Raw genomic sequence first — 19,882 nt, forward strand, 5'->3', positions numbered from 1 at the left:
AGCCGTTTAGAAGTCAAATTATTTCTTGGTTCCAGAGAACGTACAAATGAAGAAAAAAACCTCCTGCAAAGGGGCTCCCTCTGTGAAAGAGCTTATTTTAAAATGTTCTTCATTGCCAGTGTAAAGTCTGTCCTGGAGAAAGCTCTCAGAGATGAGGTGTCAACGTAAAATTAGTTCCCTTGTAAATGGGATTTTGAAACAGCAAGGCAATTACACGGGACCAGGCTCAAGTCCCCAGAGAATACCAGCAATGTGTGCGTGGTTCATGGGGCTCATAGTTTCCATTAGTAAGTCAGGATGCACACCTCATTCTTCTTGTAGCTTGATAAACATACAACTGGGAAAGAGATAAACTAACACCATAAAGGCACTGAATGATTCCTGGGAAGCCGTGCTTTGAGGGGAACCTGAGTGTTTTTAGAAGTCAAATTTCATATCTTTATTCTGATTCTGAAGTCCTGGGCCTAGTGCACCCCATCACCCAGGGTTCTCAACTGGCAACCTCAAGATCACCTAGACCTTCCTTTCTCGTTCTCTCTCTAGGACCAGATCTTCTCAATGCCACCTCAGACATGGCTCTTGGATCCAGCCATTGCCATCCATGTCACAGCCAAAAGTTGGTCTAAGGCTTTGTCACCTGGGCTACTTGATACCATTTTTAAAGTTTTACTAAGCACCACTAATAATAGCAAACACCCGGGCAGTGTTTTCTGTGTGCCAAGAACTGTTCCAAGAGCATTCTATTCTCACAGCAATGCTATGAAACAGGATCATTATCCATGCTTCACAGAGAAGGAAAATGGGCAACAGAGAGGTTAAGTAAGTTGGCCAATGTCATAAACAGGGAAGTGGTAGATCTGGGACTTGGATTCATGTCCATCTCCATAGTCTCTGATCTTAAACCACTAAAGCATACTGATTCTGTTTTAATTTAACCCATTATTATTATTTTTCTTGTTGCATTTTTTGGAATAGGGAATACAGTTAACTGGTTCAACATTTAAAAGCTAAAGAAAGCTGCATACTGGAAAGAATCTGGTTCCCCATCACCCAGGCCCTGGTTCAGGAAGGAGTTAACACCACCAGTTTTTTCAGTAGTATTCCAAGCAAATACGTATGCTATTTATCTCTGCTTTGCCCCCTCCTACAAATATACTAGACTGGGTACAATTTGGCATTATGCCTTTCTCATTGAACATATATTGAAGATCATTCTGTATCAATATATGAAGAGTTCTTTCTTTCTTTCTTTCTTTCTTTCTTTCTTTCTTTCTTTCTTTCTCTCTCTCTCTCTCTCTCTCTCTCTCTCTCTCTCTCTCTCGACTGCAGATGGTCTAGGGGTGGGCAAACTTTTCCTGTAAAGGGCCAGATAGTAAATATTTTAGGCTTTGTGGTCCATATGGTCTCTGTTGCAGATGCTGCTACTGCCTTTTTTTTTTTTTTTTAAGCCTTTAAAAATGTAAAAACATTCTTGTCTCACAGGTTGAATTAAAACAAGTTACAGGCCAGATTTGACCTCAGACTATAGTTTGTTGATCATTGAATGAACAGAGTCTTACCTTGCCACCCTGTATCCAGTCTTCCCTCACTCTGGCCCCTTCTTGACCATCCTGATAGCATTATCCTCTTCTCATCCAAATGTGACACTGACTTTGCTTCCCATAACCCCCCTGCTGCTCCCCACTCCTCACAGGGTCAAGTCCAGACTGTTCAGTGGTACCTACAATGCCCTTCTCTATCTACGTATTTCTCTACACCTTCATGTCTACTGCACTAGTTCATGTAAACATCACCTCTTAGCCTCAACTCTTCCAATGACCTCTTTGCCCTGCTATTGGTATACTACCCTCTTGCCCCAAGTTCACTCTCCACATGGCAGTGAAGCCCTGGGGATTTTTTAGAAGTGCAAATCACATCTGGGAACCTCCAGCAACTTGTTGCTGCCCTAGAAGGAAGTCAGCATCCTTATTATGTTGTACGAAGTGAGCCAGCCCTGCTTGGCCCTCCTGTCCCACCTCAGGGCCACCATCCTCCCTCTCTCTGCTTCCCAGCCACCAGCCACACAGATTTTTCTGTTCCTCAAATGATCCAAACTCATTTCTGCCTCCCTGGGTGCTGTTTCCTCGGTTGCCTCCTGGAGTTCAGTCTCAGTTGAATGCCACTTACTTGGTGAGGCCTCCTCCTATCTCCCAACCTACAGGGGCCCTCCACTAGGCCTCCACCATGCCACCATGTTGTATTTTATTCATGGCCATTGTGGTCATCTATATCTTGGTTTGTATATGCAACTTCTCTGCTCTGCTAGAATGCATGGGTGTCTCCAGTGACCCGCATGGTGCCTGACACTTATTAGATGAACACTTAAATTTTTTCTGGTTGAACAGTTGAAGAGTTTCAGACTCATTTGCTTTTCCTAATGGATCTCTCTTCACTCCTCACCCTATACTTCAGTCTCCAGGTCCATTGGCCTTCTCACCCATCACTAAACATGAAGTTCCCTCTTAAGGTGTTACACCTTTGCACTTGTCATCTTCTCTAAGCAATGAACACCTACTCACCCACCAACACCCAGTCAAATGTTACCTCTTCCATGAAGCTTTTATACTTTCTCTTGTGAGTATCAGCTTCTTCCTCGGGCAGGCTCCAAGAACACTTTGCACAGAGCTCTGTGGTCACACTGGGCTATAATTATTTATTTACTGCAAATGTTTATTATATCCTGAATACCCCCAGACATTTTATATATATGAATATATATTATATCTGTTTATGTGTGCATCCACCTATACCCATCCCTATTTACATATATGTATGTATTTTCTATATGTATGTATGTGTTTTCATTTTACCTAAATGAGCTCCTTCAGGGAAGGAACACTTTGGCTGGGATTTATATGGTAAGTGTGGGCACATAATAATATAAATAGCAGCATTTAGCTTTGTGCTAAGTGCTTTCCATACATTTTCTTGTGTAACTCTCCTAATAACCCAAACAAGACCGGCACCATCATTATCTATATTCTGTTGATGAGGAGACTAAAGCAAGATTAGGTGACTCACTGGGTGGACCCGCAATTCCCCACTAGGCCATCCTGCAGCCAGCTGGGTGGCTCTCTGGAGATCTGTCTGCCCTTGAGGTGGTGCTCAAATCTATCCTGCTTCCCTGTGTGAGACCCAGGGGCACAGGTCTGCTCAGAGAGGGGCCGGGTGGGTCTCGCTCACTCGCCTGCAGCAAGGTGTCCCCTTGTGGGGGGCACAGATGTCCCTCTGCCAGCCAGATGGAGAGGCACGATGAGGAGGTTGCCCTCTGCACACCTGCGACTGTACCATCCCCAAGGGCAGCTAGATGTCCTGGGGGACTGCCTCCTGCTGCCACATGCTGCTTATCCACGTGGACATAAGCTGCTCTGCCAGCTTGCCCTTGAGCTAATGCGAAGGGACCATAGGGCTCGGGGCAGAAAGGCGAGAGCCTAGAAAGCGAGAGCCTGGAAGGCAGAGGAGACGGAGCCAAAGGAGCTTCATTTCTTTATCATTTCCTTTAGTTATTTCTTTTCCAGCTTTACTGAAGTGTAATTGACAACTAAAAATCATATCTATTCAAGGGGTAAGTGGTCATCTGATATACATGTATCTGTGAAAAGCAGAATAAAGCAAGCCATCAACAAAATGAAAGGCAATCTATGGAATTAGACAAAACACTTACTTGCAAGCCATATATCTGATAAGGAGTTAATATCCAAAATATGTAAGGAACCCCTACAACTCAATAGCAAAAAAAAAAAAATTATAACCTAATTAAAAATGGGCAAAGGACTTGAATAGATATTTTTCCAAAAAAGACATACAAATGACCAACAGGTACATGCAAAGGTGCTCAACATCTTTACCCTTTCCTTTAAGTGAAGAGACTTTTCTTGCATATTCTTTCAGGGAATAAGGACAAGGGACAATAATTGGCATGTTTTTTTTCCTAAGAAGGGCAGGCTCCATTGCAGAGTGTATCCTGGTATAAAGGACAAGAGAGCACTGGAATAGATTTGTTGTAGTCTGGCTTCTATTTGTGGGCACTGTGTAACTTTTTAGCTCATTGGGAAAATTCTGTCTACAGAAGTAGGTCACAAACTTTACAGCAGTGCTATTCAGAGTGTGGTCCTTGGACCAGCAGCGTCAGAACCATCTGGGGGCTTGCTAGACTTGCAGACTCTGGGACCCACTCCAGACCTGAACAGATCAGATTCTGAATTTTAACATGATCCCCGGGAGCTTTATAAATGCACTTGAGTTTGAGAAACACTGACCTAGGGTGTTTGATTAAAATGTGAGTTGGGGCTCTCTGCCTTAGAAATGCTGATTCACTTGGTGAGGATGAGGTCTAGAAATGTGGCAAGCATCACCTGCTTTTGAGTGGTTCTGCTCCCTTTTGTGAGCAGCTGTGGTCCAGAGGCAGTGCGGTGTGGTGGAAATAGTATAGGCACTGTACTTACTTAGATGGTCCTGGGATCCAATCTCAGCTCTACTACCTACCAGCTAGGTAATCCTGATTAAGCACTTTATCTTGTCAAGCTTTAGCTTCCTCAACTGTAAAAGGGAGAAAATGATGACCCATATCTTCAGCTATGAGGTTTAAAGGTAATATATGTGAAGTGCCCAGGACCAAATCTGTGGCACAGAGCACAGGTGAAGGTTAAGCGTTCTTACTACCAGATCAAACAGCTACCTGTAGGTTGCACCACTCACTGGCAGAAAGGGCCAGAGTATTGATGAATTTCAATTGCAGAAGCAGGGAAGGTCAAGGGGGGGTTAACTGAGGCGTGATGGCTGTAGTTTCCCGGGTTACTTAACCTTGATCTTATTATTTTTTTTTAAAGATTCTATTTATTTATTCATGAGAGACACAACACACATTGAGGCAGAGACATAGGCAGAGGGAGAGGGAGAAGCAGCAGGCTCCCCTTGGGGAGCCCGATGTGGGACTTGATCCCAGGACCTGGGATCACACCTTGATCACATCTTGAGCAGACACTCAACACACTCAACCACGGAGCCACCCAGGTATCCTTGGCCTTGATCTTAAAGACTCAGAGAAAGGATTAGGCTGCGACGGCCATCGAACTTTTTCATATATTAAGAATCACCCTGGAAGTGAGTTTAAAATGCTGATACTTGGACACTGTTTCATCAGGTCTGGAGTATGGCCCAGGGATCTGCATTTTTATTTCCAGGAAATGAAATGCATGAGGCCCTGGATCCCACACTGAGAAACAGTGAGAGAATATGTGTATTCATTCAATAAACAAAGAGCTTGATGCAGGTGGAGCCCTTTGCTGGTGAGGAGCAACAGACACAAAGAACTGATTTTTCCTGGTGTCTGTCCTGCCGGGAGTGTGGGCCTCCGAGGAGAACGGAGCCTCTATGCTGCTGTGTTAGGGGAGCAATAGGAGCAGCGGCCCAGAAGAGCAAGGAAAAGCCATACCTGGGCTTCCGCGGCTTCAATGGTGTGGGAGAGATTTCCATTTTGTACAGGTTCTGAAGCATCACTGGGTGTTGTCATTTCAACCTCTGTGCTGGTGCTGTTGGGGAGCTCGATTTTTTCTGTGGTACAGTGTAGACATACACAGAGAAAGCAAAGGGAGTCAATGCAGGTAAGAGCACATCGGAAGGAACGTCCTAAAATGTTGGGCCAAAGAAGACAGTGTTTTCGGAGGGATGGTAAGGCCCCCGGGGCGGGGTTGTGCCAAATGTCAAAGGATTTCTACCATTCCCCCCAATACCTGTCAGCATTTTCAGTCCTCCTCCTCTCTCTAATGGCTCTCTGTGTCTCTCACTGTGCCTTGATATCTTGAGTCCCCTTTCAGCTCCCATGGCATGCATTCTCTCCACTAGGCAAATTCACCAACTAGCCATTTGAGAACATGAACACAGATGTTTTTTCACCAAAACCATACTTAATCTACACACTACTATTTATACCCAGGGACCACACCCCTCAGAATTTTTTTTTTTTCACAGTAGGATCTTTTCTTCTATACAGCATTTTGGAAGGGATATTTATTGGCCGAGGCCCCAGGAAACTTGGGTCGTAGGTTCTGCTCTGCCACTATCAGGCTGTCACTTTGGGCAAGTCTTCTCCTTTCTCCAAGCTTCAGGAGCCTTATCTCTGAAATGAGGGGGTTTAGCTGGTTGACCTTAAGGCCCCCTGCTAAGAGCTCTAATTCTCTAGTCTTGTTGAGTCCACAGCCCTGTTAATGTCTAGCTGGTGGGGACAGGCTCAAGAGCCTGGTCTTCTCAAAATGCCTGAAGAATGCTACTCAGCACATTCTATACCTGGGCATCCTATTACAAGCAAGGCAAGGAGAAGCTGAACAAGTAACAGAAGGAAACATCTGTCATTCCTCACATCTGCCTAGCAGGAAGCCACAGGTCAGCAAGTACAGATTCCAGTTTTCCTCTGGGAGTTGAGGAATGACTTCAGGGTCATGGCTAAACACTGGGACTCTCTGACACTGGGATCTCTGACACTGGGCATCACAGACCGGCCTGGGTTCATACTCTGCTCTACTGCACATGCTGTGGGACCCCTGGCAAGTAATATAACTTCTTTGAGATTTAGCTTCCTCATCTGTGAAACTGGGGTGATGTACTAATACTGCAAAGAACACAATCAAAGGGCCTGCCTGTAAAAATTAAATAAGAAAATGCATATAATAGCACTTGGCACAGTGCTGGAATAGAGCAAGCAAACAAGAAACAAAGTATTCTGGTAATTATGACAATAAATGCCTTGCAGGGGAAGATTCATTTGGGGGTTCAGAGGATCAGTGATCAGCACCACCAAGGTCTGCCAGGACTTCAGTGGGAGCAAAATATAAAGGTTCTTAGGCCTTCTGGCTGTGCTGAGTATTTTCTGGATTTCAGGAGACAATGAAGCTGTGTGGTTCATAATGCTCATCAGTATCAGATACGACCAGTATCAGGCAGCTTGTAGCATCAGAATGTTTTTTTCTAGTAACTTCTGAAGGACTACATATTTTTATCACTGAAAAATATCTTGAGAGTTACATAAAAATTATTGGGTTTGAAGTGGCCAAATTTTGGAAATCATAGGGAAATGTTTATGTTTATTCATGCATTTCATTGTGAAATATAGAGGCATAAATATTTAAATTTGGAGAGCCATAGAAGCTCCAATTTATTTTATCTTTCTGTTTTTATTAGTGGCAGTGTTATGTATGTGATGTCCTGCAGTGGGTGGCTCTGCCAGTTAATCCTAATATACTTGGTCCCGTTATAAAAGACACTAAACACTAAGTACCTTGGGAAATCTTAAAACTGGGTTTTAGGGGGTCTTTTGGCTAAAGTGAGACAACTTTAAGATCAGCCCACAATGGCCAAACCTGACCCAACCAACATGGGACAATCATATCGCAAATCAGAATTAAGAGGTCTGAGAATAGACATGAACAGATGAGAAGAAACATCCCTTGAACATAATATTTAACATTTCAGCTTATTCCCCTCAAGTTTTTTTTTCATATCCAATAGAATCTTGACTGTTTCTTGGCCAAAAATTTTTCTGGACCCCGAAGTCAGGATAATAGGAGAGGCAGAAACTCTTCTAAGGAGTGTCATGTATTTTGAGTGCAACACTATTGCATTTTGTCTGCAGATCATTACAGTTCCTTGGGCAATAGCATCGTTTGTAGTAGAGATCCAGATTATGTTAAATTTAGTTTGAATTTAGAATTAGTGAATTATATGATAGTTGCAGACAGGAGAAGAGGAACATCATGTTCCATGTTAAAATAAGATGTCTGAATGTCACGATCTGGTCACACGGGCGCTCAGAAAAAAATCAGCCGAAAGAGACTTGGGCTGGTATTGCTGAATTCTTGAGAAAGGGGAGGTGGCGTCGTCTCTCAGGGACCCAGTCACTCAGCTGAGGAGTGACCAAGCGAACCATCTGGTAATTTAGTGGGTGTGGCATAGGCTATGTCATAGGTATAATGTGTAAGTATCTGGTTACCAGGTAAGAATCTCAGAAAGGATACTCTTACCTTTTGTTAAACATTAAATGACAGGTGTGTGTGTGTGTGTGTGTGTGTTTGTGTGTGTGTGTCCTCCTTCTGTGGAATTCCTGAAATGAAGTGATTTTCTACTCTTTGAGGGAACAATCTGGTTAGAAGCTGGTTTTACTTTAGGTTCCTCAGAATCGTATTACTTTTCTTGGGGTTCCCCTAGAGTTAGGTGTGCTCCCCCAACCCCCCAGGGGAAGTGGGTTCTCCTGGACACCCAGGAACAGGCTGAGCAGCAGGGCTGGGTGTCCACACCAAGTCAAGGGTGCCCACGCGGCCTCCTGCCTCCCTGCTCCCTTCCATGCGCTCCAGGAAAGGCATGGGATGCAAGTTTCTCTGCACTCACCCACGTGATTGGCAGCCCCATTCTGCCTCTCGTTCTCATCCACCTGGCATTTCTTCTTGGCGATCTTGTGGAGAATAGATGCCTTTTCTCTGAACCTCCCTGAAGCAAGAGAAAGCAGTGGAAAGGAGGCACAATGAGGAGGAAGATAAAGAGAGAGGCTCATGGGAAATGGTGAAGCACTGGCCCGACAGGCTTGGGGCTTTCACAACTTTCTGCTCAACCCAAAGGCCCTGTGCCCCGCGTGAAGGGTGTTTTCTTACCTTTGTGGATTCTTTAGCCCAAATCTCTGTTGAGAATCTCAAGCCGCCAGACCACAGATGGAAGGTTTGACTCAAAACTCCACCCCCCCTCCCAACTGCCTACAAAATAAATGAAGGCACCAATCATCACTAAAACTCCCCCTTCTACTGAAATCTAAAACATGTCTAAAGACACCGAGCTGCTCTGGAGATACAGCCATTCCTCTGGAATTAAATGTCCATCCCCAGAATTGTCTTTTGACAATGGAAAGCCAAGCCCAGGGGTCTTCTGAATTGACTTCAGTTTTCAAACATCTTAATGAACATTGAAGTTTCTAAATGAGCTGGGAGGATGCATCCCAGCTTTCCGAATTAGCTGAGTCAGCTGCAATTAAAGCATCAAGGAGGCAACTGCTTCCACCTGGGGATTTAGGGCAAAGAATGATCAACTGAGCACAGCAGGTCACGTCTGTCGGTGATGAGCCGCTTAAGGAAAGGTGCTGGAAAAATCCTGCAAATTCTCAAAATGACCATTTCAAACCGCTATACCACAAGTCAAACACTTAATTTCTTCTCCATTATTGACATAATTAATGGTTAAATGCATGCAACAAGCACAGAAAAAAAAAAAGCATGCAATAATGTAGAAATTAGTGAAAAATAGCTCGTTTTGCTTTCTCTATTAATCCTTGATTCCTTCCGCCCCCCTGCACCGGGAACATTCAAGGTACAAAGGAGCCTTATTTTAAATAGACTGGTTGTTGCCTAGATTCAGATATGATAAGTCCTTCAGTACACCACAACCTCTACAATTTTCTCAGTAGGCATTCGTGTTGGCTGGATTCCCCAGCAGCGTATTAACAGGGAGCTCATTTTACTTTTCTAGTTTGACCCACGCTGAACCAAACCAAACTCAAACCCAGATGTTTCTCTTGGAGAATCTCTTTTCCTAGGAAGGGACATGGCATGTTGGCATCCACTTAACCTCCCCTCCTCACAGATGGGGTGTGGTCAGAGTAGTGACTTGTGTGATGGGGTGGGGGTGACAAAAGCTGTAAGCTAGAGTGGGATCAGCTGATTCCAATGGTGAAGGTGATGCTGGATGGAACCCTTTCTGCTTCCAGGCTCCATCAGTCCTAAGCCCAGACACTTGGCTACCCCAAAGGTAGCCTCTAGGACTAGAGCGCCTCGGTGCTGCCCGTGCACGTGTACCAGAGCACATGTTCTCAAAGGAAACAGGAAGGGAAATGTTACGCAGAGCAAAGTTGGTCTGTACGTGGCTTGGGCTTCATAAGGAACGAGAAAGAAGGATGAGGTGACAGGCAGCATGTCCAACCCCGAGGGAGGTTGAAGGTCAGCATTAGGGTCACTATACTGAAGGGTATTTTGAATTCAGCTGTTTTTATTTAATTTCTGAGGGAAACTCTGGGAAGAAAGGGGAGAAAGAAAAGAAAGCCTGGGGATAGAAGGAGGAGGAAGCGAAAGGGAATAAGAAAGGACAGAAAAGGAAGAGAAAGATCAAGGAAGGAGGAGGTAGGCCGGGGGTTGTGATTGCCTGGAGGTTGCTGGTGTGGATGCAGGCCACTCTCCTGGCTGCCAAACCTAGTCTTGTCTGCTTCTCCATACTCTGCAGCCGTAAGCCCGAAGAGGGGGTACTTCTGGTGGAAGATACCTCCGAGAGGTTCTCACGTTATTTGCTAAAAAGTCCAGAAGACAGAAAAGCAAGTTCTGAAACAGAGAAGATGGTGCTTCTACTCATAAAACTGTTCAGTGGTCTCAGGGTCACTCTTTGAACTTAGAACCTTCTGAAGCTCTGCGAAATGAAGATGATCAATAATTGCCACTTGAAAATTATATAAAAATGATAATAAAGCAGGAAAGCATTCAGAAGAGGAGACAAATAAACCTGTGGAGACAGCCAGAAATAACCCAGTCTAAGGAATGCCCCAAAGTCAGGAATCAGGGCAGAGAAAATACTTGACAGCAAACAGCTGATCGCCTACTGTGTGTGGTTACAGGAGTATTTTCAGAGCTCAGATGGATACCAGACAGAGAAATGACAATAGAAGGCACCCATGGGAGGGGCCTGCCACTCCCTCTGCCAGGAAACCTCCTTGAGCACGGTGTCGGCCACTGTCCCTGGTGGGCTGGCTTCCCCAAATCCTTTAAAGGAAGGCTGGGAGCACAGGGTAGGAAATGATTCTAGATGCGGGATTTCATAGGTTCTCAAACATTTTCACAGGTCAGCGAGGGCTTTCGAGATAGCGTGTCACTACTCTTCCCACTGCAGCAGCACTTGAGATTTTCTAAGCTGCTGGAAGGTGGGAGGGGTTGGCTCTCTCTGCTCTCTCTGGGGGTTTAGCCCTACGGGCAGCAGGGCACTGCTGGGAGGCGGGCTGGGACCTCTCCTTTCCACTCCCTTCTTTGACTTCTCTAACTCAATCTTTGTCCCAGTTAGCATGACCTGATTACCATTCTGCATTCTGAGGGCTGACAATGGCTACCCCACAGCCTAAAAGGATTTTCTCTTAAAGATTCATTTCTAGAAAAGCAGCAGTTGAAATGGCACCTTCAGAATCAGCACTCAGGTGTGCTCCTCGAGGGTGGTGGGGCACAGCCTGACAAAGCAAGGAATGCTCCTTTCAGCCCAATGGACACCCTGGGGATCGCCACAGGGCACCTCCTGAGGAAAGACGGGAGGATGGCTAACCAGAGGAGCGTAGGCATGAGGTCCCTGGGGCAGAGGCCAGCACAGACCCTGTGATTCCCAAAGTGACCCTCTGTGCCTTGGGGTAGGAAGGCAAGTCACCTTCAGGACTGGGGCGGCCTGACACCATGAGCTGGGGAGAACACCAAGTAGGCTGTGTATGTGTTGGGGACCACACAGTATTGTGGTTAAATTTTGGACGTGACTTAGGGGCAGGTGCATCTGGGTTTAAGTTCTGCCTCTTTCACCGACTACTGGGCGAATTCGGTAAGTTCCTGAATATTCCTGAGCTTCAGTTTTGCCATCTGTCAAACGGGGATTCCAATGGCATCGGCTCATAAGTTAAACACAAGAATTAAGTGAGAAAAGTGTGTGCGAAGGGCTTTTCACAACACCTAGCGTTGGAAGCAGTCTATCAATAAGAGGAAAAAGAAAAGACAGACTAATGAAAACTAGTGAAAACTACAAGGGTGACACGGCCCTGAGCTGCTTCGGAGAATCGTTGGCATTTTCTCTTCTCTCTCGATCCGAACATGCCAGCCTGGAGGATTCGCTGCCTCCTGACCCCACGGTGTAAGCCTCGGTGGACCGGCGTCAGCGACGCCTCCAAAGTCAGCTCCGCAACTGGTTAGGAAAAGGATCGCTTTACATCTTCCTGAAATTGAGAAGGTCAAGGTAACAGAGCTGCCGTTCTGTGTCTAAACACCGGGACATTTGCCATCTGAAGATGGAGAGGTCAGTTTTCCCCACCACCTGTGAGGACAGAGTCCGGGCGAGGAAATCCTGCCGCGCGGATCCGTGTGCTCCAAAGCACTTGCTGACGCCCGAGGGCTTTACCTCTGTGTCTCAGGCTCGGAATTTTAAAACGGGATCGTAACACGCTCCTCATACAGGTGTGGGAAGGCTCAGTGGGTTGATACACATCAGGTGTTTACACGGCCTCTGACATAGAGCAAATGCTCAGGCATTGTTACTCAGGAAGGGTTATTACTGGGGGGGGGGGGTGACAGGACATCCTTCCCGCGAAGAGCTGGAAACAAAAAGATTGATATTCACAACAGAAGTCACGTTTAGCAGCCTCCAGGTGTAGACCTTGGCAGGCGAGGGGCTGCTTCCGTAAACTATTTTAGGCATGGACTCCACACTGGCATTCGGGGTTGACACAGGGGGGCAGATTTCAGAAAGGACTGCAGCTCTGTGCCTGGAGATAGAGAATGAAGACATTTTTGGGTACTTTTCAGAGCGAGGGAAGGAGCGATTTTTAACATGTTTTAAGGCAACCTTAAAAAAATATACTCTGTTGTGGTGCGAAGCCTTACAGTGTTGTATTTTTACACGGCGACAGATATTTGTATACTTAAGATCTCGGAAATAGCAAACTCTGCTCAAATCGTGAGGCACCTACGTCAAAACCTAGTACACAGTTTTAATATAGTTTAGCTTGTTCTGAAATTTGCAAAAGAATACCAGCTGAGTGTCCTCAGGGGAGCGTGTGTTGAGGGGGTGGAAGAGCAGAGCGGAATGAAAGATCAAAGCATGAGGACCTAATGTGAATAGGAACAAATTCCGAAAAACAATCGGGAATCAAAATCCTTGGCCCCATCACCCAGACATAAAAGAGATGCCCCAAGCTGCCCAGCAAAATAACCTTCAGAAGGTCTGCTCACCCCAAGGAAATGACTTTTGTTTCTGTTCTGCTGTTAATTAATGAAAACAGTCCCTGGAAATGCCTTCACCTCTTTCCCGCCAAGCCGGTAACCCCCAGTGTTAGAACGGGACCCTTCGGGTGGGTGGGTGGGGGGGTGACCAGATTAGATCCTGCCTGCTGCAGAACATTTTGAGCCTCAGCAACCCAGAAGAGAAGGGACAAAAGAGATATATAGGTGCAAAAGGGAGCAGCCACACACACCTCAGTGAACAGACCTGGGTTTGGGAGAAGAAAAGAAAAATTGAAACAGGAGGGGAAAACTTGAACATAGTGTTTTAAATCTATTTTTGTGTTTATAGTTCTGCTTTTCCTGTCTCTGTCTTTGAAGTTTATGACTTGGCAGGTAGCTTCAAAAGCAGACATGCAGCTGAACCTTCCTCCTGTTTATTCATCGCCTTTTTATTTTTCCTCCTGGAAGTGCAGACTCAAGGCAGGGAGGCCATCATCGCTCTGAGAAGGCATGCAAGGATACTGCCGTGGCATAAGCTAATGCTGCCCTTGGGGTCAGCGTGGGCTCCTCTCTTCCCCTCACAGCCCACATGCTATCCTGTGGCAAGCCTGGAATCTCTGTGTTCAAAATATTTCAGAAGCTGACCACTGCTTTTCTTTCCTCCTCTCCCAGGAGCAGCAACAATCCTGCTGGTCTACTAACTAGTGTCCCCTTCCATCTTAACCTCTTCCCCAGGCTGGTCTCATCCCAGTAACCTTAGTGATTAATCAGATCATGCCACTCCTTTGGGCAAAATCCTGCAGTGGCTCCCCAGGTCAAAGTGAAAGCCAAGGTTGTGACAAGGACCTGTAAAGAAAGGGGTTTAGCCACTGAGGCCGCCCTGCCTCATCCTTTCCCTCTCTCCAGGCTCACTCTACTGGAGCCATGCTGGCCCCACCTCAGAGCCACGGTATTTGCTGGTCCCTCTACCTGGAACGTTCTTCTCCCAGAGATCCATTGCCTTCACTCTCTCAGCTCCTTCGAGTATTTGCTCAATGTCACCTTCTCATTGAGGCTTCTCTGAGGAGCCTATTTAAAAATGCAGCCTTTTCCTATCCAGCATTTCCTATCTATCCCCAGGTTATTTTCTCTAAAACATTAATCACCCTCTAAGATGCTGTATCATTACTATTGGTTATCTTTTTCCTATCTTTTAGCAGCAGAGCTCCATGAGGATAGGGATTTCTGTTGGTTTTGTTCTCTATGGTGACCCCCAGAGTTTCCCGTAGGGCTTGATAAGTCCTGGTTTCTGGGTTTCCAGGCAAGTAGATGAGGCAATCACTCCTTAGTATGCTTCTTGTTGGCTAATGACCCAAAGCAAATCCCTACATGTCCCCAGAGGGGGCAGAGCCTATATGGGGGACCCCAGGAATTTTCTGAAGGTAAATAGGAGAAAATGGCATGGATGAGGCCCAGGGGTGGAAGAGAGGGGCATATCAGTCCCCCTTTTTCTGCATACTGCCAAGGCCAACAAGGTGGGTGCTGAGAGGGGCCTTTGTGACACAGAGGAGAGGCAGAGAAGGGAAGGCGGGGCTTTGGCTCCTCCTTCTCTATTAAGATGCTTCTTATTTGTCAAGGCTTATCTGAAGGCCCAAACTGAAGATTTCTCTAGTGATAGCCATACCCCTCCTTCCCAAGTGGAAATCCATCACTCGAATGGCACTCTGATCACTCCTCATCACAGCCCTTATTCCAGTTTGCTGCCCACATGCCTACTTTCCCATCAGACATTAGACTTCTCTAGGGAAGGGACCTTCTCTCGCCATCTTGTGTCTCTCAGCAAGCATCATAGAGTAGTGCTCGGCGGCACAGCAGGTGCACTCAGTGAATTCCAGTGAAGTTCTCCCTATATTGACTCTTAGTGTGAGCTTTACTTTCAAGTGGGTATGTCAGAACGATCTTCAACTCTGTAAATATTAACCACACCTGTGCTGTATACCAGGTGGTGTTCGGTGACCAAGACAGATCTAGCTGGTGCCCTGTAGAGTTGCAGCTTGGAGCCAGGGAGACGAAAAACAAGGACTTAAGATTCATGATGAATCCTTCTCAGAAGAGTATGGAAGGTCAAGGTTCTAAGATACAAGATCTCACTTAGCAGAGTGAATGAATAAAATCCTCTTCATTTTATAAACTATCCTCATGGGGCAGCTTATTCATCTAATAGGATCTGACCTGACTTTAATTTTTTACTTTATTGATTTTTATTGTTTTGTTGTTGTTGTTAAGTAAGCTCTATGCCCAAAATGGGACTTGAACTCATGATCCTAAGATCAAGAGACACATGCTCTACGGAATGAGCCAGTCAGGTGCCTCTGATTTTTATTCTTAGGAGCAAAACATGGTGGAAATTTTCACATTAAGCAAAAATACCAAGAACATAGAGTTTATTTATTCTTATATTTATTCTTGAGTTATAAGCTCTAAATATTTTTTTCTAATTTTTGTGAAGCATCATGGAAAACCAATTATGACTACATTGATATTAATGGAAATTAAACCAGTATTGTAATATCTTGTAAAATGTCTTTAGTAAATATTCTGTAAATGAACCATATAATAAGGGTAATCAACATAATTTAATTGTATTTTTATAGACATCATCATAGGACTAGTTTCTGTAATTAATGAGAATATATACATAATTGTATCTCAACTGGTAGCCATCATATAATGAAATGAAGCAGCCAGATTTCCTTATTAAGGTTTTAAAAAATAATTTTCCCTATGAATGACCTTCAGAATCACCCGTAAAGAATGAATCTGTCCACATGTGAATTGATTCTATCATCTCCCCTGGCAGGTCACCTTATCATTGGAAATGTGGAGTGCTTTCATAAATGTTTTGGAAAATTTCCAATGCTTTTCAAAAGTTGGTATCTTAAAGATTGATATTTTGTCCTTTATTACAATTTCTTGCCTCTGCAGGGACTTTAGCTACTCATCATGAGTCTTCCATCCTTCCTTTTTTCCCCTCAGCATATAATCCTGGTTAAATCTCTCCACTGGGAACCTTTCCCTTTACTTTGGCTTTCCTGCCTGCCCTGCCCTCTCGTGTCTTCTCTCACAGCCAAGCCTCTGGAAATGTCTATGCTGGTGCCTCTGAATCTTTAGGGCTCCTTTGTTCACTTCCTCACTCTGCATCTGGCCTTTGGCAACATCCCCCCACTGAACCCACCCTCGGCCACTTTTTGCCTCCACATGACTGGGTCTCTCAGGGCATCTGATAATCTTCACCCCATTGCTGAAGTCCAATCTGATTTTCCAGGACTCCTGAGAGTGACCCTTAGGCCACTGTTCCCCAGGCTCCCTCCTTGCTCCCTGTCCACCTCCCCACATTCTCCCAAAGAACCCAGTGGATCTCCACCTAAATATCGGGGATTCCCAAATTCAGCTCTCTGGCTCTGATCCTTTTATCCAATGAACTTCTGAGCATTTCACTTGGAAGCCCCTCTGACAGTTAAACTCAACATGGCCCACACTCCCACACATCCTCTTCTCCCTGGGAATGTGCCTGTCTGCTTGCATTTTCTATTGGTGATTTCCTCACTTCCAGTGTTTTCCAGCCATCTTAGGGATCCTCCTGACACCCCACATTGAGTTGTCAACTCCTTCTGAGTCTACCTTTGAATACCTTAGATCCAACATTTCCAGCCTGGATGTTGGTTACAGCCTCTTATTAGCTGGTCTCCCAGTTTCTGAGTAATGCTTCTCGTGGCTTAGAATGTTCCACACTTGTTATCTGCGTGTCATACTCCTTTTTAAGACTCTGCTTTAAAGCATCTCATCTTTCAGAAAGCTTCCCCTGAGTCCCTTTCCTGGGATGGCAAGGCACGCTGGCCCTTTTCTCTATCACAGCACTCAAACCTGTCCTATCATGCGTATTAGAGACCCTCAGAGGCATTTTACTGACCTCTCTCCAGTGAGCTGTGAGCCCCTCAAGGATAGGGATGTCATTTGTCATCTGCTCCCCCCTTCCTACTTCTTAGGCTGGTCCTCAGTGTTTATGAATATAGCAACATTAACACAAACAACAAAGGGTGTGTGAGTGTGTGCGCGCGTGTGTACGCATGCATGCTTAGAGTACTTGCTGTATGAAAATCTATTCATAGTTTATATTCCTTCTGGGAATAGAAAACAAGGACCAGACGCACAGTACAGAAAACTCACCAGGCACTCTTCTTGGTTAATGCGGTGATTAAGCCTCTAAAGTCTAATAGTGTTTGCAGTCAATATTTGTCTATTTTGAGACTCTTAAAAAATATATAATCTAATCAGGTTCAGGCAAAATTGGAATTTTACAAACCAAAAAATTCACAGCAGGGATCAATGAAAGAATATGGTGTTTCAGGAAAAGAGCCAATTCCCTGACCTTAGCTGAGGTTGACACCGCTGGAGAGCTAATGTTCTTTATCATTTTAGGTCACCTGCTTTATAATTTTAGGAACTTAATTTTCCAAAAATTTCTATCTCCTAGACAGAGATACAAATGGCACTCACAAAATTCTCAAAGGGGTTTCTCTGATCTCAGCTTTGGAGTTCTGAGCCAGGTAGGGGCTGCCACATGGAAGGTCTGAATGTCTTCCTCTTGCTCCCATCCCTTGCACCCTGTGGACATCTAAGAGATAAATGACTAAAGAATCACGTTACTAGGGCAGGCCTCAGATCTCAAGACTTGCCAACCTCCAACCCCACGACCACCTGAGGGGTGCAAATGGTCTCTTCAGAGTCAGGTTTCAAAGCCCATATCTCGGGTACATCTCTGCAAGTGCGTTATAACATTATTGTATTTACTTGGGCAAAGTTTTGATTTGTTCACAGCACCTGACAACGAGTGGGTGCTCAATAAATGTGTATGAATGGTTATTCTGACTTGCATATAAAAAACTGAACCTAAACCGTTCTTTCTCATGATGAGCCTATTTATCATACCCAATTATTTATCTTGATATAAAGTGAGAGACTTTAGATGTGGCTGACATTCCTTCGGTAGCAGCCACTCGATTGTGTACGTACATCATCTCCTATCGCCTGGATTTCATGTGTCTGGGAACTGTCAATTAATTTGAGGTCCTACTTCCTAGTTTCTTGAATCCTCAGTGTTACATTGTAAACTGGTGCCTGTAAATCTCATTTGGAAGCATGGGTTTGCAACAGAAGTGCTGACACATGCTGAGAGTTCTTAACTAACCGCTCCTGAGGGCTCAGTGGTCCATGACTAAAATGAGATGATTCAGTTCATTTCAGATTTAATCAAAAGAGAAACTTACCATGCTTAATTGAACACGCCAGCCTCCTGGTATTACCGATTCCCACTTTTTTTTTTTTTTTTTTGAGAGAAAGCTTCATGGGGGTGGGAAATTATATCATTAACTTATAATAATAGTACTCAAGGTTGACTAATGAAGGCAACTTAACATTTTCAGCTCTAGAGATGTCAGAAATAGACAAAAAGCAGCATCCACAATTTGCCTTCTGCTGCAACTTAACACCTTCTACATATGCAATGTGGCAAAATCTGCCTTTACTTGCCAGGTCCAATCTTTCTGCTTTTACTGCTGACAATTTAGATCATGAAATAAGATGCAATGAAGTTGGAAAAACTGGATGTATTCTAATTAGAGTTCCTGGGTCCTGGTTTTCAGGAAGACCGTGGATTTACCCACACAGCTGGTTTGGTCTTTCGGGCAGATCTGATACCGGTTACTAGCTGGTTAGTTTGGTTATGCACACTTACTAGGCTGCTGTCTTCCTAAGATCCAGCCCCAGGGAGATACATGTAAGAATACATCTCTGGAAAAGTAATGTGGTTAATAACTGGCGAGTCAATACGTTTTGGGCAGGGGTAGGGGTAAGGCTCAGCCTTACAGAAGAGCATCTGTTCAAGTGCCTAGAAAAATCCTCAGGTTATGGAAAGTTGGACTGAATGAGTTAAACCATAGACCTGGAATGAATGAAACATAACATGGCATTGGAAATGGTGTCTGTGCACAACAGGGACTTCCTCACTTTGGTAATTGGAAGGCAGAAAGTTAACTTGCAGTGTACTTCTCAGACATTCTTGGGGATGTCAACAGTTTTGTGGTAAGAAGGGCACATGCTGCGGTGGAAATTGGATATTCTGTGTGGGAGGAATAGTCTTGTCATGTAATTTAGAGAGGAAAGACTTCGATCATAACTGTACCCTGGCTTTAACTCACCTTGGGTGAAAAAATTCAGGTTTTAAAAATAAGTAAATTTGAAGGTAGTTATAATAGACACACTAGTCTTTGTATGGAAGTCAGTTACGAATCAATGTTCAGAGGACTTAGTTAAATTTGTTTGAGGATCTCTTTTACTGTTGGTGGGAGCACAAACTGGTGCTCCTGCTTTGCAGGGCAATTTGGCCATATCTTTCAAAATCTTAAATGTGCATATGCTTTGATGTGGTATTTCTTTTTTTAGGGATTTATTTTATACGTATGTATATTCCCTACTCAGCAGAGTCTGCTATAGGGGCAAAGAAGATGCTCATGTTGTGTCCTAATAACTGGATAAATCAATAAAAAATGGAAGTACCATGAATGTTCATCCACAGGGGACAGATGGAACAGACCTACCATGGAAGAGCCAAGCATTGGAATATTACAAAGCTACTAAAAGGAATGAGGACTGTGCTAACGTGGAAACATCTCCACTATATGCTAATAAACAAAAGCCAGGTATAGAGAACAGCGTGTGGAAGAAAAGAGCATATGTCAGAAAACCGATGATAGTGGTTACCTCTAAGGAATGAGTGGAACCTGGGGTAAAAGGAAGACTCGCTTTTATCGCTTTTTCCCTGT

At 44.6% G+C, this 19,882-nt stretch overlaps 1 protein-coding gene across 3 annotated transcripts in view; it reads right to left on the reverse strand.

Moving 5' to 3' along the window:
- Nucleotides 1-19,882, reverse strand: part of SLC24A2 (solute carrier family 24 member 2) — a 240,492-nt gene that overhangs the window by 39,692 nt on the left and 180,918 nt on the right. For all 3 annotated transcript variants that reach the window (XM_077912121.1, XM_077912119.1, XM_077912120.1), the window contains 2 exons: nt 8,419-8,517; nt 5,474-5,592 (listed from right to left, as the gene is read on the reverse strand). In XM_077912121.1, coding sequence (XP_077768247.1) covers nt 5,474-5,592; nt 8,419-8,517 — 218 coding nt within the window. The remainder of the gene's footprint in view (nt 1-5,473; nt 5,593-8,418; nt 8,518-19,882) is intronic.

Source organism: Canis aureus, chromosome 10, assembly GCF_053574225.1.
Source record: "Canis aureus isolate CA01 chromosome 10, VMU_Caureus_v.1.0, whole genome shotgun sequence".
Classification (NCBI taxonomy): Eukaryota; Metazoa; Chordata; class Mammalia; order Carnivora; family Canidae; genus Canis; species Canis aureus.